General features: G+C 43.0%; 1 protein-coding gene across 4 annotated transcripts in view; it reads left to right on the top strand.

The window, feature by feature from the left end:
• Positions 1-18749, top strand: part of TYRO3 (TYRO3 protein tyrosine kinase) — a 91496-nt gene extending 72747 nt beyond the window's left edge. For all 4 annotated transcript variants that reach the window (XM_061611370.1, XM_061611371.1, XM_061611369.1 and 1 more), the window contains 5 exons: positions 943-1064; positions 1443-1552; positions 2252-2411; positions 12633-12769; positions 13726-18749. In XM_061611370.1, the coding sequence (XP_061467354.1) occupies positions 943-1064; positions 1443-1552; positions 2252-2411; positions 12633-12769; positions 13726-14098 (902 nt within the window). In that variant the 3' untranslated portion in view covers positions 14099-18749. The remainder of the gene's footprint in view (positions 1-942; positions 1065-1442; positions 1553-2251; positions 2412-12632; positions 12770-13725) is intronic.
• The last annotated feature ends 4461 nt before the right edge of the window (positions 18750-23210 follow it).

Raw genomic sequence — 23210 nt, 5'->3', positions numbered from 1 at the left:
CATAGTTAAACTATGGAATTTGCTCCCACAAGAGGCAGTGATGGACACCAACTTGGATGGATTTAACAGAGGATTAGATACATTAATGGAGGAAAAGGCTTTCAGTGGGTCCTAGCCATGATGACTATGCTCTGCCCCCATAGGCAGAGGCAGTATACTTCCAGATACCAGTTGCTTGAAACTGCAAAAGGGAAGAGTGCTCTTGCACTCAGGTCGCGCTGGTGGGTTTCTCTTGGGCAACTGGTTGGCCACTAAGAGAACGGTGGTGCTGGACTAGATGGGCCATCAGTCTGATACAGCAGGCTCTTTTTATGTTCTTTTGTAGAAGTTCTCTGAGTATATGCTCTTGCACTCAAAATACTCCTAATGTAAACTGCTTCTCCTCTAACTCATTTCTCCTACTTTTGTTAAAAAATGGGGCCTCAGAGCATAAACCATCCTGTTGGATTGGATGTTCCTAGGTTCAAGGGAAGGGGAAAGGTCATTTTTGGCTTTACCACATGGCAGTGTGGAGTGTAGAGCAATGCAAAACTGAGCTTTTCCTGACTACTCCTTAGAGGGTGCTTAGCAGTGCCAAATAAAAGAATGGTCAGTTTCTGGAAACTCCTTAGTGCTTTCACATTCTTCCTTGCGTAGTAAATAAGAATTATTGTCACTAAACATATGGGCCGATCACATCAAGAGTTTAGACTTCAGCCCTCCAGAAATACAGCTGTATATTTTCAGCACGTTATGAAAGGGGAATACAATAACATGGAGTACAATATGATGTCCTCCTGATGTTTTGGACTAAAACTCACATCAGTCCCACCAAGTATCCCCAGTAGTCAGGGATGATGGAAGTTGTAGTCCAAAATAACTGGAAGTCAACAGACTGGGGTAGAGTGACACAGATCAAGGATGACTGTCCTTGCTAATTGCTCTTTTCTTCTCTCACACCAGGAGTCAGCTTGCGCAATCGGCCTAAAGGCCGGCTTCCGATCCCAATGGTTATCTTGCCCTTCATGAAGCATGGAGACCTTCACTCTTTTCTGCTGATGTCCCGGATTGGAGAAACCCCCTTTGTAAGCTTCTCTCTCTTACCACACCCCTCACCAAACTTTTGTTTGTTGCATGTACAGTACATCTCCAGTTGTATTGATTGCATAGGCCCAGACGTATTTTGTATTGTATTAAGTTCCATCATCATACTCTTTCTGTCAGCTGCAGATAAATTAGAAGTTTTGCTCACCTCTGAGCATATAAAGTTATCAAGCTCATATATTCAAACTGGAGCTAGCCAGAAAGAGTTCTTAAATGGTACAGTCTTCTGTACGGCTCTGCTAATTACAGTTTGTAATCTCTGTAGTTGATAACAGATGGGTAAATGTCTGAACATAGCATGGTCAAACATTTGTAGTTTTTCCAGTAATTGTGCCTTGAATTGCACTTCTTTTCTGCAGAACTTGCCTCTTCAGACACTCCTAAAGTTTATGATTGATATTGCTAGTGGCATGGAGTACCTGAGCTCCAAAAACTTCATACACAGAGACCTAGCTGCTCGGAACTGCATGTAAGTCCACAATGTCCTTGATGTATTTGGCAGAGGTTAAGAAAAATAGATCAGTTGGGAAAGCCGATGGGCCCCTCCAGACTGGTGTATTCTGCAACATGATCTTGACACAATAATAGTGCATTGGTGGTTCACTCTGGACCAGTTAGAACTGTAAATACTTTTTTTTAAAAAAGGATGAAACCAGAATTTTCTCAGGATGTCAGTAGCCTCTTCATGAGCTTCTCCTCTTCAGCCTTTCTCTCAGAGTATGCAGGTCTTTAAGAAGATGGGGGCAGAGCTATCCTAGGTGGACTCTCTCAGGCCATTGAGGGTCCCTTTAAGAACTGATGCCATGAGCTCCCTGGTTTTTCCTCATCACTCCACAAATTCTTGGAGGAGGCAAGGTGAAGTGAGTCATCTCTGCAGTTGAAGTCAGTATCCTCCCCCTCGCCGTAGGACATAGCTAGTTCGCTTCCTAAGCTAAACACTTGGAGACTATGGATCATAGGAGCTACTAAGCAGCCATTGGATGCTGATGATTTTGGCACACTAAGGAAGCATTCTTAATCTTGTGAACTGCCACTGTAATGCTCTCTGACCGCCTTGACCTCAAGCCTTGCTTTAATACAGGGAAGGAAGAAATCCACACTTGCTGTTTTCCCCGCATATAAAACGTTACTTGAATTCTTCAATGGTTGCCTTTTTGGTTTTCTTTAGGTTGGATGAATACATGAATGTGTGTGTTGCTGATTTTGGGCTTTCAAAGAAAATCTATAGTGGAGACTATTACCGTCAGGGCTGTGCCTCTAAGCTGCCAGTGAAGTGGCTTGCACTGGAAAGCCTGGCGGACAATCTCTACACAACACATAGTGATGTGGTGAGTGTATTTTGCTCTTCCCAGGAGCATGTATTTCCCTATGTACAAATTCTGTTGCAGCCAAAGCAATTGAGATACTTGTAGGACCTTAAAGATTAACAGATTTATTATGGCACTATGCATCCCCTGCTCACTTCACTCATCAACCCCACCTACCATCACCAAACTCCCCCCACCTCTCACCAACCCCAGCTCCCCCCCCCCATGGTACCTCCTTAGAACTTTCCCTCCGGCAACTAAGAAGCTCCCTCCCTTTCCCCCTGTAGCCCTCACTAAGTCCCCTCCCTTTACCCCTTAAAGCTCCTGCTTGGGCCCCCCATGAGTTACCAAAGCTCCCACCTCCTCCCCCGGAGTTGGAAAAACTCTTCCGCCCCAACGGTTTGGCAAGGCTTGGTTCCCCCCTACCTGTTGAGGCCAAGATGTAGCTGCAGCCGCTGAGGCCAGCCTCCCACCCACCAGCCAAGTCATACACCACAGCTGTTGTGTCACAGGCTGTGGCTGCCACATAGTCACCGGCCCACTCAATGGTCTTTGCAGCTGCCCCCACCGTTACACTGTGATGTCATGACAGTGTGACAGCATGAGGGCTTACATTTATATGTAAGATAAGCCAGGGCTGGGAGCCTCTGGTTCATTGGTCATATTTGGTCCTACAATTTGGCTCACAAGGCCATTTTCTCCAAAATATGCCCACTGCCCCACACCTGTTGTCATATGTGGCATAAGGTATGGGGCAGATACAGATGTGGCTGGATTGGCTGCGCAAAGGAGTTTCCCCTGGGGAACTCAATCATGCAGAGAGCAGCTTTGCTACTTGAGAAGCATTGACCACAGGGCTTGCAAAGTGCTTTGCACAGGGCTTCTGAAGCAAATGACAGTCAGCTGGTTGTTGGAATCATTTGGGGAATGCTGCACAAAGTGCTTTGAAATCCCCATGCTCAGTGCTTCCCAATCAAAGCCCCTTGCACTGTGGTTTCCAAGTGCCCAACAACCAGCTGGCTGTCAGATGCTTGGGAAGCACTATGAAAGGGAGTTTGACAGGTGGGCAAGACAACCCACCATCTGATGTCATAATGGTGTCAGGTGATTGAAAGGTGGCTTCAAACTTGGCTCACAGGTGTGAGGACAGATAAAGATATGGCCCACCACACCAAAAAGGTTCTGCATTCCTGGTATAGGCTATAGTGGACTACTTCATTTTCCCCAGTGAGTGAGCCTGGGAAGTGGGCTAATATCACATAAAAGGCATTAGTCTATGATGAGGGATAGTCACACTTCTCAACCCCAAGCCAATACTGGTAACTTTACAAAATATACTGAAAAGAGAGTTGTGTGAAAGTGACTCGCACATCACCAGGGTCATGATGGAACTCTGAAAGAAAAAAGCAACATGAGACAGAAGTAGTATTTCGTAGAATCATAGAATAGTAGAGTTGGAAGGGGCCTATAAGGCCATCAAGTACAACCCCCTGATCAATGCAGGAATCCACATCAAAGCATTCCTGACAGATGGCTGTCCAGCTGCCTCTTGAATGCCTCCAGTGTTGGAGAGCCCACTACCTCTCTAGGTAATTGGTTCTATTGTCATATGGCTCTAACAGTTAGGACGTTTTTCCTGATGTTCTGTCAAAATCTGGCTTCCTGCAACTTGAGCCCATTAGTCTGTGTCCTGCACTCTGGGACGATCGAGAAGAGATCCTGACCCTCCTCTATGTGGCAGCCTTTCATGTACTTGAAGAGTGCTATCATATCTCTCCTCAGTCTTCTCTTCTCGAGGCTAAGCATGCCCAGTTCTTTCAGTCTCTCCTCATAGGGCTTGGTTTCCAGTCCCCTGATCATCCTTGTTGCCCTCCTCTGAACCTCTTTCACTTTGTCTGCATCCTTCTTGAAGTGTGGAGACCAGAACTGGACGCAGCATTCCAACAGTCTACAAGGGAGGTTACTCGATCAAAAAATGAGATAAGATTAGTTTGGCAGGATTTGTTCTTCATAAATCCGTGTTGGCTCCTAGCAATCACTGCATTGTTTTCAAGGTGCTTACACACTAACTGCTTTATAATCTGCTCCAGAGTTTTTCTAGTGATTGATGTTAGGCTGACTGGTCTATAGTTTCCCGGTTCCTCCTTTTTGCCCTTTTTGAAGATAAGGACAACATTAGCTCTCCTCCAGTCATCCGGCACTTCACCAGTCCTCCACGATTTCACAAAGATTATAGACAGTGGTTGTCAGAGTTCTTCAGCCAGTTCCTTCAATACTCTAGGATGCAGTTTATCGGGCCCTGCCAATTTGAACTCATTCAAAGCGATTAGGTATTCCTTGACAATTTGTCTATCAGTCTCAAGCTCCAATCCTGCCCCTTCTACTTCATGTTTCCTGGGAGGGTCACAGACCCTTTTTGGAGAGAAGACTGAGCCAAAGCAGGAAATGAGTACTTCTGCCTTTTCTTTGTCATCTGTTATCATTTTGCCATCCTCATTGAGTAGCTGTGCCACCATTTCTTTTCTCTGTCTTTTACTATGGATGTACGGGAAGAAAGCTTTTTTGTTCCTTTTAGCATCTCTCACTAATCTCAGCTCATTCTCAGCTTTAGCCTTCCTGACACCACCCCTGCAATTCCAAGATATCTGTCTGTACTTTTCCTTTGTGGCCTGGCCTTCTTTCCACTTCCTGTATTTGTCTTTTTGTTTTCAGGTCATCTCTAAGCTTTTTGTGAAGCCACATTGGCTTCTTCTGTTTTCCCTCTTTTTTCCTTGTTGGAATGGCTTGCCATTGCACTTTTACAATTTCCTTTTTTAGAAACTCCCACCCATCTTGGACTCTTTGTCTCATTAGAGTTGCTTGCCATGGAACCGTACTTACAATTGTTCTGAGTTTATTAAAATCAGCTTTCCTGAAGTCCAGGGTGCGTGTATGGCTACTCTCAGCTTTTGCTTCTGTTAAAATCAAGAATTCAAGTATGGTGTGGTCACTTTCCCCCAGAGTTCCTGTAACTGACACTTCATCCACCAAATCATCTCTATTGGTTAGAATCAAGTCCAGGATAGCTGATCCTCTGGTTGCTTCCTCCACTTTCTGTAGGAGAAAGTTATCCCCAACATAAGTCAGAAATTTCTTGGAGGGGCCGTGTTTGGCAGAATTTGTCTCCCAACAGATATTGGGATAATTGAAGTCCCTCATTACTACTACATCATGCCTCCTCAAAACATTGGCAATTTGCTTTTCAAAAGTTACATTCTCATCTTCTCCTTGATTGGGTGGTCGGTAGTAGACTCCAAGCACCACATTCCTTTTATTACTTGCCCCATTAATTTTAATCCAGATACTCTCGGTGGAGCTACCAGGCTCATCTTCCTGTATGTCTGTGCAGGGATATATATTTTTAACATATAGCATGACTCCACCTCTCTTTTTATTCCTTCTGTTCTTTTTGAACAAGTTATAACCTTCAATTGCTGTATTCCAGTCATGGAAGTCATCCCACCAAGTTTCAAGTATCAAGTTGAATTACCCCCCTGTATTAAGAGTTCATGTTCATCCTGCTTGTTTCCCATGCTCCACACATTAGTATACAGACACCGAAGACCATGTGATTTATGGTTGGCTTCCTTACTACTTTTTTCTGAGGACTGTTACTGGGCCCTATTAGAGCTGATCTCTCTGTTCCCATTACGGTGCACAAGCCTTCATCAGTCAGTACCACCAAGTTTACATCTCCCTCCCCCTTAGGATTCAGTTTAAAGCCCTCCTAATGAACTTCTCCATGCTGTGGCCAAACACATTCTTCCCAGTCCTTGTGAGATGCAACCCATCACTTGCCAGCAGTCCATCTTCCAGGAATCATAATCCGTGGTCCCAGAATCCAAATCTCTCATGTCGGCACCACCTTCGTAGCTATTCATTCACACAGAGTATTTTTCTTTCCCTTTTTACTCCTCTTCTAAGTACTGGAAGGATGGATGAAAAAACTATCTGGGCCCCAAAGTCCTTGGGTTTCCTTCCCAGAGCTTCAAAGTCTGATGTGATTTCTTCATAGCTCCATTTGGCAGTATCATTTGTTCCCACATGGATGAGGAGAAAAGGATACCTGTCGGTGGGGTTGATGAGTGATGGCAACCCTTCCGTCACATCTCTAATTCGTCCTCCTGGTAGACAGCATACCTGGCAAGTCCACGGATCTTCTTGGCATACTTGGGTTTCGATCCCACGCAGTAGGGAGTTTCCCACTACTAGTACTCTTCTCTTCTTGTTGTGGGGCATGGTTTCATTGCCCTTGCTTGCTTGAGCTTCAGCCTCTTGCTCATTGTCGCATGGGTTCTCCTGTAATTCTTCCACCACAGGCTGTCCTCCACTCTCATCCTCGAGTGGTTGAAAGCAGTTCCATAGTTCCACTGGTGATGGGTGTCTTCTAGCTCTTTTGCTCCTAACTGTCACCCTTTCCCACGGAGTTTCCTCCACTTTGTTGTTCCTCTCCAAAACAGTCTCCTCTTCTGCTACCACATGCTGTTGTTCTTCCACCTCCACTTCTCTTTGCTGCTGTTGTTCCAGCGTTCTGTCTAAGAACTCTTCATCTTCTCTTATAGTCCTCAGTGTGGCCACCCGCCATTCCTGCCTTCTCACTTTTTCTTCAAACAGTACCATGAGCTTGCACTTGTTGCATGTGTACGCCATGTTGTTCTCAGGCAAGAAAAAAACATGGCACACACCTTGCAGGTCACAACCTCTGGAGTATCCTTCCCATTCATACTCTCTTCTACCTTTTGTTTCTTTCTAACTACTTGTTTTGGAGTGGCCTGTGGTTTGTCCTGTCCTACTTCAGGTTAAACTTGAGAGTCCCACTGGTATGCAGTGCACCATACAAGAAGAACTAGTAATTTTTTTTTTAGGGACCTCCCCCTTGATCTCCCGTCGAACTCCTTTGTCAAACTCCTGTTTGCTCACTCTGTTCGCTTGCTCTCTGAAAGCTTGCTTGCTTGTATCTCCTCTCCTGTGGAGCAGCTGAAACAGCTCCCTCTGCTCTGCTCAGTTAGGAGTTAGGAAACAGAATGCTGAGTTATTATTTCTGTTGTGTCATCTATGTATCCACGGTGCTTTTGATATCAGGGAAGCAGACAAAAGGGAGGGAAATGGAGGCAGGGAAAGAATGCATGATGGTCTTCATTGTATGTGCATAGGCTTAGTTACAAGCTGTATCACAGCAGGGCATGGGAACTAGAGGGTTGGGCCAAAGACACAAAGTTCTGTGGGAAATATCAATTTTTCTATGAACATAAAAAGCCTGCTGGATCACACCAAAGGCCTATCTAGTCTAGCATTCTGTCTCTCACAGTGGCCAAGTAGATGCCTATGGGAAGCCCCAAAGCAGGACAGAAGTGTATTAACCGTCTCCCACCTGTCTTTCCCAACAACTGCTATTCAGAGGCATTTTGCCGTTGATACTAAAGGCAATATATATATATATATATCAAATGAAACAAAATATGTGCATATGTATATATTACATTTGTAATCTGCCCATATAACTAGGTTTTCTGGACAGCTTACATACTACACTAATAGCTTCATTCTAACATAGCATAATTGCTGAGCCTAACAACTAAAAAGTAAGAACGTACTGAGAGATAGTATGGTGTAGTAGTACATAGATTTCTGGTTATAATGGCTACAGTTCTGGACTTAGAATGAGAAATCTCCTCAGCCATGAAGCTCATTGAGACTATCTCTTAGCGTGATCTGTGCCATATATATGCCACCCTGAGCTCCATGTAAGGATTCAAATGTAAGCTATAATTCACTGATAGGCAAAAAACCTTGCTGTTTAAGAACATACCTATAGCCAACAGATATTTCTATCAAACTTTAAAAAGCAGGGTAATTGGGCAGCTATAGTGAATGCACCAGGGGAGCAGGAGACCTGACCTCCTCTCTGAGATATTGGACTGCCCTACAAATTTGTAAAAATGCAAACACAATTTGGGCTGGTCTTTTACAGTCCAATCCACTTCCTGTGTAGCTTGGAAGAATTTGGTAACATATCTCCTGTTCCCCTGGTGCGCAGATAGAAATATCTGTTGGCTATAGGTACATTCTTAAACCACAAGGTTTTTTGCCTATTAGTGAATTTCCCTGCTTTTTAATCCGGGAGGTAAGAAATGGGATCCTGTGCAAGTTTGCTGAGTATGGACTGATCATTTGCATGCTTATTGAGTTCAGTGGGATTTCCTCCCCTGCAGTCATGCTTAGGATAGGTGAAACTGACCACAGGGGATGGGGAGGAGGAGGAAGGGGAGGAAAGGCAGATGGGAGGACTGGGATGGGAGCAGGCAGGACGGGGAGGGGAGGAGACGGACAGGTTTGATCATTTGCATGTTTATTGAGTTCAGTGCAATTTACTCCCATGCAATCATGCTTAGGATAGGTAAAACTGACCTGTGGGGGAGGGAGGGAGGAAGAAGGACGGGGGGGAGGAGGAAGGGAGAGGAGAGAGGAAGGAGGGGAAAAGCAGGTCTGATCGTTTATTATTTATTTATTTATTACATTTGTATACCTCCCTATAGCCGAAGACCACAGCAAACCCCCCCTCCCCGACCCTCAGGTCTACCCTGATGCTGAACCAGGTACCCTGGTAGACATAGCTGGGAGAGACTAACTCCTCTCTGCTCACCCACCCAGGTCTCGGTTATACATGCCAGATCGGCTGCCTCATCCACAATTAAATTGTGATTGAGGGATATCTTATTATGCACCAATCTGGCATTTAGGAGCAGCATCCGGAGGTCTGATAGCTGGTTGATAGGGCAACCAACAGACCTGTGGGTGTGGGGAGGACTGGAATAAGGCACAGTCAACTGCCTGGGCTGCATTCCCCTTACCTGGCAAGTCCTGCTCACAACGCCATATCTCCCTCTACCCGTCACTATACTAATTGGGGCCCCCTCAAATCTCCCCACTTAGCTCTGAGCCACTCTTGTGGCTGTATAATAAAGGGTAAGGATCTTTACTACAGTAGGGCCCCACTCATACAGCAGGTTATGTTCTGGAGCCCCGCTGAAAAGCGAAAACAGCTGAAAAGTGGAACTCATTGAATAGAATGGTGCACGACGCCTGAAAACCACCGTAAAAGCAGAACAAGCGCCGTATGAATGGGGCTTTAGTCTAATGGTGTCTAATTGAGACCGCCGCATTAGCGAAGTGCTGTAAAGCGAAGTGCCATAAAGCGGGGCCCTACTGTATAGTGTGATTGTGTTGTTACTATAGTGTTCTGAAAAGAAAATTGCTCCCTCTAGTGTAATGTTGTGGTAGTCCTAGGCCAGAAATAGATGTTTGTGTTCATTTTTAACAATTGGATCCAATTCTAATCTCAGAAAGACAGGCAGACAGATAGAAAGCAAGCAATTCATTATATACCAATTAGCAATGAGCTGTCTTTTCAAGTGGGCTTGTTAAAATGATCCTTGGTTTGCACAGGTAAAATCTAGCCATATCAAACCACTTTTAATTTTATTTAGGATTATTTCCCTAAGAAGGAAAGATAGCAAATTATTTTCTACATTGAATGAAAACATAGTCCTTTGAGATATTCAGAGTGATCTGCATTGTAAACGGAATTTCAGTAATCATCTATGTCTAATTAGACTGGAAGCAAGGGTGAAAAAAGACCACTGATCTTCTAAGTGTGTCCGTAACCTAGAGCACGTGCAAGAAAAATACAGAAAGCCTCCATAGCTTTTTTGAGGAAAGGGGGAAGCAACTTATGTTTGTTTCCTTTATTCCTGACCCATTTTACAGGTTATTCTTTGTCAAGGGATGCACATTTTGCAATTAAATCAAGGCGGTTGGAATCTTCTAATCTCTATGCCTACTCATTGATGATGGCTGAAATGGGTTAAAACTAGAGAAACTGGAATGCGTAATTTATTACCATTTCTGAAATTAAAGCAGATGGAATCTGTTCATACCCACTCCAAAATGATGGTAAAAACAATTTTTGAAGCAAGTGTCCTTGTATCCTAGGGCCTGGATGTAGTAATGCATTGTGTGGTGTGAAGTAGGTGGTAGCTTGTGATGTTTGGTGATGTGTAGCAGTTAGAGGCATTCCAGTATGCAGTAGTGGATACTGATTCACCATATAGTTGCACTGTGGTACCCAGAGAGAGGATCTGTTGTATGACTCAGTCTAACAGGAGGAAATGGAAGTTGTTGGAATCCTAGTGGAATTTCTCTAGAATCCTTCCTGCGAGTCCAGAGTATAACAGTACCTCTGAATTAGAGGAACACAAATTAGAAAACAGGAGATGAGAGAACATTGTTCTAAAACAGTTTTAGCATGGAGTCATTTGGTACTATGGCAGTACCATTAGCCAGAAGATATATAAACTGACCCAGATTTCTTAGTAATCTATTTATTTATTTGAAATCTGATTTTTGTAAAGTAAAGACAGAGGGTTGAACACTCAAAAGCTGTACCATCATCTGGAATGTTGTTTCTGATGGCTTGTAAGCCATCGCTGATTATATTCAAATGTTACAACAAATGTACTACAGAAAGCCTTGCATATTCCACCTCCCTTCCTTTTTTCCTCCTTTACATGTGACAGAAGACAACCTAAAACTTTCATGGTCTGGAACAACTATGGTTTCTTGTTTCATATGAAACTGGTTTGTATAAACCATACTTTCTTAACTGACTAGGATATCAAACCCCCAGATTCAAACCATGATTTAGATATCCTGGTTTGTTAACTAAAAACATGACCTAACAAAATAAGAAGAACCCTCTTGAAACAGGCCACAGGCACATCCAGTCTAGCATCCTGTTCTCATAGTAGCCCACCAGGTGCCTATGGAAAGCCCACAAGTGAGATATTAGCACAATAGCACTCTCCTCACCTGTAATTCCCAGCAAATGGCATTCAGAGGTATAGTGGAGGTAGCCATTGATAACCGTATACTCCATTAATTTGTCTAATCCTCTTTTAAAGTCTTCCAAGTTGATGGCCATCACTATATCTTGTTGGAATTTCATAGTTTAACTATGCACTGTATAAATAAGTACTCTCTTTTGTCTGTCTTGAATCTTCCAACATTCATCTTCATTGGATAACCTCAAGTTCTACTATTCTGAGGCAGAAAAACATCTATCCACTTTCTCCACACCATGCATAATCTTATAAACCTCTCTCATGTTCCCTCTTACTTGCCTTTTCTCTAAACTAAAAAGCCCCAAATGCTGCAGCCTTTCTTCATAGTGGAATTGCTTCACCCCCTTGATAATTTTGGTTGCCCTTTTCTGAACCTTTTCCATCTCTACAAGTTGGAAAGATCATGAACCTCTGTCTTTGCTGCTGCCTTTTGGTTTTGGGTTGATGCTACTGCTCAGTCAAAAGCCCACAGTAAAATCCTGGATACCTGAATTGTGTTCTATGGGGCAGCAATAATTTCTCCACCAGGAAAGACCATCATAAAAAGTTAAAACAGACAAAGAAGTTTGGTCTCTAGTCTGGACAATGGGTGTTCCACTCTAGCCTTCTCTTTGTCTAATTGGTTAGATCTGCTTTCCTAAGAGTCAGTCACTGCTATGACTGAAAGGCATTGGTTAAAAACAATAAAAGGCAGGAGAATAGTGCCTGCACATTTGGCCTTATATCTCAGGTTCTACAAGTTTTTAGAGACCTGGTTTTTAAATGAAATCTGCAGATTATGGATCCCACCCCCTGTGGACATCAATAGAAAAGAGTGAGGAAGACTTGTGCAAGCTGCCTAAGGCATGGTGCAGCAGCATGTTCTTGTGATGACAAGCCATGTTTTTTTGTTACATCTGAATTGAGCCTTTGTGTCAATTGCTGTGGTATATAAAGCTTCCACATCTGTGACTGCCAGAAAAGTGTTCTAAGAAGTCTGCAATAGAATGCTGTAGCTTTCCCCAGTGCAAATTTAAATTTTGCCAAAAAGTCGTTGGATATATCTGAAAAATGTGGGACAACACCCACATAATCAAAAGCTTATTCCTTATATCAGTACCTGTCTATATCCCTCGTTGCCCAGTGTGTTTAAGCAAAAACTTTTTAATAAATCATTCATACATAAAAATGTTACAACTTATAGCCAACGGCCATTGCAATTCATAAATACATCACATGAAAAATAATTGTTTCTTCTGAAAATATTTACTCAACTATATTTCTCCCGTTTACTTAACTATATCCCCCCCCCACTATATTTCAGTGGTCATTTGGTGTGACAATGTGGGAAATTGTGACCCGAGGGCAAACTCCTTATGCAGGCATTGAGAATGCAGAAATTTACAACTACCTCATCAGTGGAAACAGACTGAAGCAGCCCCTGGAGTGCTTGGAAGATGTGTGAGTAGCTTATTAGTCCATTTTGCTACCCAGAGATGGGCATTTTTTCTGCAGTGCGGACTGCACTATAAGAAGTGGAAGTTGCACAAAAACACAGTCGTGCATCAGCTCAGATAGGAGACTGCAGCCCTCAGGTGCAATGGAGGGGGCTGTCTGTCACTAGTAATGCAGTAAGATTCAACTGCCAGTCTGGTCACCTTAGGCATATGGAACGGTGAAAGTACCACCTTGTCCTTTGCATTGGGCAGCATGCTGTGTTGAGTTAGCCCTGTCACCTGGCTAGCACTGCAGAGGGCATTCCATTATTGGGGCACCACCATCAAAAAGGCCCTCTTCCTAGTGGCTGCATACCTCACTTCTTTAGGCAAGAGAAACTTGGTGCAGTACCTCTTAAGGTCCAGGCAGGTATTATTATTACATTTTATGACCATGGGGATGCCATTTGGGATTTTCTTTTCTTTTTAATTAGTATTTTATTGAGTATTAGTGGAGGTTTTGTTTAATGAGTTTGTATTGTTTGCTTTTTTGTTATTGTTGTATTGATATAAACAAACTAAAATACAACAAATGGAGGGGGTGTGGAAAGGGGGAAAGGAGGAAGACAGCAATCATACATTTTGCTCATTTTCCATTTACAGGGGTGTCATCCCTTTACATGCAGTTAGGGACAGGGTTCAGTAGAGGCTTGCTGTATGGCTTGGTAAACAACTAATTTCTGCCATTTCAATTTTCCAACTTGGATACAAAAATGTCTTGTGCCATCTCTGCTTAGATTGTTAATTTAGCTTAGGATCCCCATGGCCATAAATGCAGTTCTGGTTTTGTGCCTTTTAATGATGCTCCTATTAATGTTGCTCCCAGTGAGGCTTACACAGAGAGCCTGTCTTAAAAGATGGGTGGTTGGTTGACCCATGGTGCTTGTTTTCTCAGTGCTTTTTTCTCTTTTTGCCTTGCAGCTACGATCTCATGTGCAGATGCTGGCATTCTGAACCTAAGCTTCGCCCCAGCTTTGGAGCACTGAAACTGCAACTAGAAATGATATTGGCAAGACTGTCTTTGCTCTCATCCAGTCAGGATCCTCTGTATGTCAACATTGGGATGCCACAAGAAGCTTACAGGAATGACCACTCAATTGACCATCCCTTTGGAACCTTGGACAGTGAAGTGAACATTGCAGGAGCAGCTACTGCTGTCGCTAGTGACTATCGTTACATCATGAGCCCCTTGTGCCTTGGGAATGATGCTGAAAGCGAAAGGCATCCGGATGCATCTGCCAGGGAGCCCAGGAGCTTTCTTTATGATTTGGAGATGGGACCAAAAGAATGTTAGCCTGAGGGGGGGGGGAAGAGACACTTCACTCTCCTCCAATAAGATGTGTGTATTTTTATCATCATATGGTACTGCTTTACAAAGACAGTTGAAGCTGTAATGTGGGCTACTTCTGCAGCTGTTTGTGTTGCTGTGGCTAACAGCTCAGAATGACCACAGATCTTAATCACCTCTTGGCCTTCACAGACCAATTTCCTGCAATGGTCAAATGAAATTTAATGGGAGTGGCCCCAGTCTGTTACACCCAGCAAATGCTTGTTTGTCCACAAAATCCTTAATGGAGTATTGGGGTTGAGTAGGTGCTACTCAGCACTTCTTTTGGTAAGATTTTCCAACTCTGAGCAAGCAAGTTTGGGACCAGCACATTTTGTGGGGAAATTACCTGCCAGGTGTTCACATTGATTTACACTGTCTTTAAGGGCATGAGGGGAAAAGCCTAATTTAGCAGTACCACCTAGTCCGTCTGTCTACCTCAGTGGTTCTCAAACTGGGATCAGTATGGCTTCTGTACAATGAAAAAGCTTGTACTTTTGTCAGAATGTTATTTGGTTGCCAGATGGAAGCATTCCTCAAGGCTTATGTAGTAGCTAAGCAACAACATTCTAACACACTCTTCACCAACCTGGTGCAGCAAACGTAAATGGCTGTGCTAGCTGGGGATAGGAGTTGCAGTCCAAATCATGCGGAGGCACCAGGTTGGTGAAAGCTGTTCTAGCACCTCCCCACAGGGTTGGCCTTCTCCCACACTGCAGGATTGGCTTTTCTGGTCTTTCTTTGCTTTATTTTTGACATGAAATTGATTATGAACAAAGTTGCCTTGAGAGCAAAACTCTCCGAGAGTGTGACAAATGTATATGGACAAAACCAAGCTTCAACAGATTCCATGCAGAAAAAGCTGTTACAGATTGGGATAATTTGGTTCTAAGGCTGCAATATCATACCCACTTACCTGCGAATAAGACCCACTGAACTCAATGGTACTTACTTCTGAGCAGACAGGTATAGAATTGTGCTGTCAACACAGACAAAATATAAATAACATGTAAAGAAAAAGGAGGTCTGTAACGATTGTAAAAGGCAGGACTTTAAGTTAAAAACTGATGTTCATTTTATAGTCTTTATCTTGCCACTTAAAGAAAAAGATTAGCTGCAATAAGGAAATTGCTCAACTGACATCAGCAGAAAAATTAGGTGCCAGTGGGATGCTTCTTATGCAGTGAAGTAGTTTTCAGCCAGAAAGAGTTTGAGAATCACTGGCCGCTTCATTTGAGGCTGTCCTGGTATTTTGCAGATATTAACTGCATAGGAAGAGAACTTCATTTATTTTGGTAACATTCCAGAAGAAAATACTCATTTTTAAGCTCTCATTTTCCAAGCCAGCGTTTGTGATTAATCATAACTGAAAATAATAACATGTGCTTTGAAGAAGAAAACTTTGACAATGCGTAAATCAGTCAATGTTTTTGTATAGCAATTCCTAACATAAGGTAGGCCTAGAGCATTACACATGCTTAATGGCTGTCTGAATTTTTAGCAATCCTAAATTCTTCCTCTTGAATTGTTAGAAGAGGTCCCTGATGCAGTGGTATTCAATATGCAGCCCCAGAATCACACTGTGTGTGTCGCAACTTAAGTATTTTTCAGTCTGATTGATTTTCCATGAGAATGTATAAAATATGCTTAGCTCTTCAGTATTGAAAGCCATAGGCATTAAAATACCTTTTGAGGGAGGAGGGGCTGGATCATATCCATTATTTAGTTTCCAGCCTGTAGATCCCTTACAGCCGAGATGGAGAACCTGTGACCCTCCCAACATTACTGGACTCCTAACTCGCCTCAGCCAGTATGGCCAATGGTCAGTGATGTTGAGAGTTGGACTCCAACAATATCTGGAGGGCCACAGGTTCCCCATCCCTGCCTTAGAGGCTATCTGCACAGCAAAACCCCACACATAGTAAGAGAATACCACTGATAGTATGTTTGTATTATTAGTCATGCTTTCCTTGATGGCTATTTCATTCTGTGCTCACTGAGGCCACATTTCTTCCTGCCACTTGGAGAAGTAGGTAACCTGGAATTACTGGAATTCAAATCACCCAACAGATCCTCCTGAGGGACACTGGCAAGGCCCCTTCTCAGTCAGGTTACCTTGATCAAGTTTTCCTCTTCTGTTCATATAAATAAAAAGGTAAAGGTGTCCCCGCACTTGTAGTGCGAGTCGTTTCCAACTCTTAGGGTGACATCTTGCGACGTTTACTAGGCAGACCGTATATATGGGGTGGGATTGCCAGTTCCATCCCCGGCCTTTCTTTATACCCCAGCATAGGCCGGGTACTCATTTTACTGACCACGGATGGATGGAAGGCTGAGTGGACCTCGACCCCTTTTACCGGAGATTTGACTCCCTCCTTTTGTTGGAATCGAACTCCGCCCGTGAGCAGAGCTTCGGCTGCGTTACCGCCGCTTACCACTCTTCCCAGTCTTCCCAGTCTGTTAAACTGGAGTAGTCATTCTCATGCACCAGTAGCATTGCAGGGTAAGTAATTCATCGAAGTCATTTCATCTCTGCCCCCACTCTAGCATCACTCTTCAGCATGACTTAAGAAATAGAAACCAGGGTAGGCCTAAGCAGCTAGAACTATGCCCTGTTCTGTTAGTCTCCCTGCATTTTTTGGGACAGAGTAAATGGGCTGCCCTTAGCAAGAAAATTTAGAAAGAAAGCCTGTTTTCCATTCTCTGCTGCTCAAAAAGGTTTTATCAGTAGGCAGAGGCAGATTTAACTCACTCTCACACACACAAAGGATCCCAGAATTCATTTTTCATTCTATGAAAAAAAAGTGCTCCCCATATTACTAGGTGGTCTGGCAACTACTAACAGCCATATTAAAGATGATAGGGGCAACCAGGTTCTGCTCTGTTCATGTATAAAATGGGTATCTAATTTTCAGAACAAAAGGTGTATGTGTGGGTGATAGGAGCTGAATGTTCCCCTGCCTTACCTTGCGACACTCTTTTGCTGCATGACTTTTCTCCCAAGCCTAGATCCAATACCAGTGAGCCAAGCTGGGGAGAAGCGTGCCTGAAATGTCAAAGCATCAGGGAGTAAGGCAACATGCATCTTTTGTTGTTAAAATTAGATCCCCTCGTGCAAGCTGCTTTATATGTGAATAGGGCATCCACATGAATCATAATGTGGCTGTCCCTCTCAGACAAAGTTTGGCCCTAAGAAGGACATCAAGGCAGGGATGTGAGAGATACACTATGTCTCTGGGTGCATGGTACCTGCACAGAAATAAAATAATTAAATACATGGGCCTTCTCTGCCCTACCCAATCCAAATTAACATAGCGCTCTCCACACCTTTCAGAAAGATGTGATGAGAAATTGGAGAAAACCCCGCTTTTGTGCAGCCTTAACCATGCTGATTGTGTGAATAAAGGAGTGGCTAAGGGTTAAAAGGTTTGCATTGTTATCATGAAAAACAAGCTTAGAAATATTACACATATTAATAAATCTGTAATGAAATAGCATTATCTAGAAAACAAGTTCTTTCTTTGTGCAAACATCATCGGTGGTATGCCTTTATTGCCAGTGGTATTTGGTATGCATATGAGCTTCCTATAATCACAATAGTGTATTACCAAAAGCAAGTAATTAATGTGGTGCTGCTAAACTGGTGGTACGCTAATGACATTATGATTAAAAATAGTTCTGTACAGTAAATGCTGAGAAATCCATGCTTTATGTACTGGAATGAAGCAGTAGATTTGGAACCAAACAGTTTCCCTGTGAAGTCTTGTGACAGAGACCCAAGTTTCAATTTTTACTCTTGAATCCAAGTCCAGATTTGAAATGAGCATTTTGCAGTTTGCAGAGGGGAAATTCTGTGGGATATTGCAGTTTTTCAATTGGGATTTTTATGGACACTCCCCTGATTTAATTAACTCACTCAAAGCAAGTGTTCTGGGAAGTCTTTCCAATGAATGGCCTACGCAATAATTTAACATGGGCGTAGAACGGACTTTGTTGGACATTAGTCAGTGCCCTCTGCCCAATTTATTTAAAATGTCCAGGAGTCTGGTGAAAACAATTCTTTGTTAAGACTGCTATCTTGCCACCATACCTGTGCTCTCAAGTGCACAGTGTGAAGCATGATGTTTAACAGTCTGACCCTATCATATAATTCCCTCTATTTCCAGTGTTCAGGAATGAATGCTGTTGCTTGTAGCCAAAACAGTATCACCCACACACAAGTGGGAGGTATTAGCAGGCTCAGGGGAGCCTTAAAGTTTGAAGAAATACCAAAAAACTTAAGGGGGAAAAAACCTAAGGGGGAACCTTAAAAAGGACTGGACATGCTTCTAGCTACGGAATGCTGGTTGACTGTTTGGGGGAGGGGGGTATCGAACCCTAAACAGAAGCACTCCACACTGTAACATTTTGTTGCAGGTCCCATTTGTGCCTCTTTAATTTGGAGTTCAGTCTGATGAATCCAATGGAATTTATTCCCAAACAAATGTGCATAAGATCACAGCTTGTTTCCTGCAGCAGCCACCTAGCAAGAAGAGCAAGTGTACATATAAAATCTAATTTTCTGAAGCATGTCATTAGTTTTTATGCTTTTTTAAAATAAAACATGTACTGTGTCCTAGTGCTTGCCTTTTATTCTTTGTGCCATCACACTGCAGTTTCTTTTTTAAAAAAATGTCAAAATAGAAACAAGTTTGGCTGTACCAGAAACTGAACTACCATATAAAACACATTGAACCAAAGGTTGACTAGGCAAAACTGGGAGAAATGGTAAGAGTGTACAAACTTTCTCAGGATGCATTACTACCAGGGTACTGCAACTGCAGAAGACTTTGCTCCTGTTATGCCCCATTCACTGGGCAATGCCTTGTGAGGCCTTATGCCAGCAACATTTCATGTCTTCCTAATCAGTGCTTGTCTACCATTAGGCAGAATGAGGTGACAGCCTGAGGTGGCAAATGCTGGGCAGCAGTGGCAGTAGTGGCTACAGCCTCCTTGCTGTTCTTGCTGGGCCACTGGCTGAAATCTTCTGTTGGAGGACAGAGTTATACGTGCCATGTGGTCCTTCACCTCAAGCAGCAAAATATCTTGGCGATCTGCACATATATCCACCAGTCTGTTATTTTATCCACTACCAAAGAATTATGTTCTTTAAAAACAAATGAAAGAGATGTTATTTAACAAGACAGACAAGAAGAGCATTATTAAATGACACTAAAGCAGGAATGGGGAACCACAGGCCTGGGGGCCGCATGTGGCACTTCAGTCCTCTCTATCTGGCCCTCAGGAATTCCCCAGGCCATGCCCCTCACTGACCCTGGTTCATGCCCTCCATGAGTGTTTTTGCCTGGCTGGAAGGTGTCTTTGAATGCCTCTTGCCTGAATAGAGAATGGAGAGACGGAGGAGAGGAACGTAGAAGCCCCTTTTGCACGTTTGGAACACAACTGTACAGAGAGTTAAGAATCACATCCATTGCTTCTCCCACTTTATATCTGGCCCCATCCACCATTGGTATGCAGCTTCTGGAAGGTTGTCCATGAGGGACTGAAAAAGTTTCCTCATGGTAAAGATTCCCCTGCTGTAAAGATTCTGAATTTGCTGCTTCTCCTTGACAAGTAGAAAGCTCGTTCCACTGCACTAAAACCAAAGTCTTGGGAATATATAATTGACTTGACTAATTTTAAATTTTAATTATTATTATTAATGATTCTTCTTCAAGAAGTAGGGAGAGTGTGAAAAATGCTGTTGTATCTTGGCAGCCCACATTACTCATACATCATTTTTAACATTAGTTGGCCCCATAACATATATTACTGGTTCATATGTTCTAAGAATGTGGCTTAACTCAGATTTATTTATTTATTTTATCCTAGCTGGACTACTCTAAATTCAGACTGTATAAAGGGCAGGTCTGTTGTTCACTGAGGAAGAGTGTTGGATCTGGGCCTGTACTTGTCAGCAGCTTTTGGTCATACTAATAGAATTTATAGCAAGTGAAAACTATTAATCCAAACAATTCTAAGAAAATGGAGTAGGAAAAAATGCTTGCCCATTTTCCTACATAGCAGTAGAGCTTTAAAGAAATTGCTGCAATATGGAAGACGGCAAAAGCATCCCATGGGGATCTCTGAGGGCATGCAATCAGTTGCAGCCCAATCCACAGGTCCCATTAAAACCATATGTTGCATATCATGCACATAGATTTAGCAAACTCATATGTCTAACGCCAATCTTTTCTGAGCCCAAACAGCACTCCTCTGTCCCCTGCACTATGGTTTTTAGAAGTACAACAAATATTTTTATTCAGGAATTCAATTTTTAAACTGCCCTTCAATCAAGTTCCAAGGGCAGTTTACAAAATACTTATTAAAAAACATCACCAACAAAAACACTTTAAACAAAATGAAACAACAAATCAACAACCAGAATTTTAAAATCAATGCACACTATAAATACAGGAGCAGTTAATTATGCAATCAATTTCCTCCAAACACCTGGTTAAACAGATAGGTTTTTACATGATGTTGAAAGCTCAGTAATGTATGAACTAATCGTGGCTCCAAGGGGAGGGAGTTCCATAGGTGGGCTTAACCCATCACTGCATAAAAGGCCACATCCTGCATCCATTTGCAGAACAGAGAGAAGGGTCTGCTTGGCTGATCTCAGGGCCTAGGATGGCTGATATAGATAGAGGATCCTAATTCGTTAGGCCTTATATGTTAACATCAACACCTTGAATTGGGCCCAGTAACATACAGGCAGCCAGTGCAGATTTGGTGTTATATGAGTCCACTTGGTTACATCAGACAGAACCCCAGCAGCTGCATTCTGCACTAGCTGAAGTCACCGGACCATCTTCAAGGACGGAGAACATCACAGCAATCTAGGCATGAGGTTACTAGAGCACTGATTACTGTGGAAAGGCTATCATAGTCCAGGAACCACTGTAGCTGGAAATAAGCACTCCTTGTCACTGATGTTACCTGGGCCATGTTGGATCTTGGAATACACCTAAGCTATTTCCTGTTCCTTCAGGGGGACTGTGGCACTATCTAAAACAGGTCATGCACCCAATTCTGGGCTATGAGAACCATCCACCAGTAGTGCCTCTGTCTTGTCTGGACCCAAGTTCAGTTTACTGGAAGTCATCCACCTTACTACACCATCCAGATACTGGCTTACCACTGGAACAGCTTTATCTGGTTCTGATAACATGCAGTGGAGAAACAGCTGGGTGCCATCTGCATATTGGTGCTGCTGCACTCTAACTCCTCTCATGACCACTCCCAGCAGCTGCATATAGATGTGAAAACTGGAACAGATTCAGAGGAGGGCAACAAGAATGATCAGGGGACTGGAAACAAAGCCTATTTATTATTTGATTTATATTCCACCCTTCCTCCCAGCAGGAGCCCAGGGCAGCAAACAAAAGCACTAAAAACACTTTAAAACATCATAAAAACAGACTTTAAAATACATTAAAACAAAACAATAAAACAACTCTCCTATAAGGAGAGACTGAAAGAACTGGGCATGTTTAGCCTTGAGAAGAGAAGACTGAGGGGAGATATGACAGCACTCTTCAAGTCCTTGAAAGGTTGTCAGAGAGAGGAGGGCCAGGATCTCTTCTCAATTACCCCAGGGTGCAGGACACAAAATAATGGGCTCAAGTTACAGGAAGCCAGATTTCAGATGAACATCAGGGAAAAAATCCTGTTAGAGCAGCACAACAGGTGGTGAGCTCTCCAACATTGGAGGCATTCAAGAGGCAGTGGGACAGCCACCTGTCATGTATGCTTTAATTTGGATTCCTGTATTGAGCAGGACGTGGATAGTGTTTATAGACCCCTTTCAAGTCTATTATTCTATAATTCTATGAAAACAGCATGGAGGACAAAATTGATCCTTGCAAGACCACACAGCACAATTACTGTGGGGCTGAGCAGAAGTCCCCCAATACCACTTTCTGGAAATGGCAATAATAGGATACGCAAATACACCACACTTTAGGAAGACTTTATCCCTATTTGAGCATTCAGTCTGAGAAATTATTTACAAACAAAACATGAAGACATGCAGGGGCATGCTGCCAGGCCCCACTCCCTTCAGCACATCATCTCTACACAATTTCGAGCTTTCCATGAATTTCAGGGTGAAGATTTGAACTCAGGAGCATCCCTGACTCCAGGAGGCTCTCCTGTATGCCTAGAGTAGTACATGTTGCAGCATGTAGTTCCATGGCTTGCCAGAAGGGGCAATCACACAAACCCGAAGGCTCCATAGTCTGAGTCATGACAGGTCCTGATAAAGAGGAGGATCTGTCCCAGAAATGTGTTTGATGCAATCTGGTTATATTAAGACACTGCAGAGACTGGCTAGATTACTTCTCTGAAGTTTAAGTAGACAGCACTAGTCTAACTGTAGAAATGTGTCCATATACAGCAGGAATGGGGAATTTGTGGGCCTCCAGATGTTGTTGCACTGAAACTCCCATCAGCCCCAGCCCCTTGTCAGGTTGGCCAATGTTCAGGAATGATGGGATTTGTAGGCTAACAAAACCTGGAGTGGCACAGGTTCCCTACCCCTGATATATACAGTAATAGCTCAGTTAATGAAGTTCATGTGTTCTTGGACATTACTTCTTTAACTGAAACTTTGGTACCAGAGGTAGGAATAACATGGAAAGAATATGGATAGGTTCCTGCACCACAAAAAAGAAGAGCATACTGTGATGTCCATGTATATATATAATACTGTACATATGGTAAGTGCGGGTTTATTAGAGTATATGTGGTAAGTAGACTGAGTGAGAGGGGGGAGTACATGGGTTGGAATGTTGATGAGTGTTGTATTATGATTGGCTGAGCGCTTGAGTGTCTGAAGGTATAAATGAGAGGACGACAAGATCAGTTGGTTGGTTTTGGGAGGATTTTGTTGGGTGGATTGGATTAGACGGGTAGTGAGGCAGGTTATTGATGACTAGAAGCATAAAGAGTAATACAACTTATGAAACCACACGCTTGTTGACTATACCTTTAAGTAATCTTTAAGTGTAACATCATCAGGTATCCAGAGCAACCC

This window comes from Rhineura floridana, chromosome 2, assembly GCF_030035675.1.
Source record: "Rhineura floridana isolate rRhiFlo1 chromosome 2, rRhiFlo1.hap2, whole genome shotgun sequence".
Taxonomy (NCBI): domain Eukaryota; kingdom Metazoa; phylum Chordata; class Lepidosauria; order Squamata; family Rhineuridae; genus Rhineura; species Rhineura floridana.
Note: the sequence above shows the minus strand (reverse complement) of the source record. Positions and strands in the feature narration are given on the sequence as shown.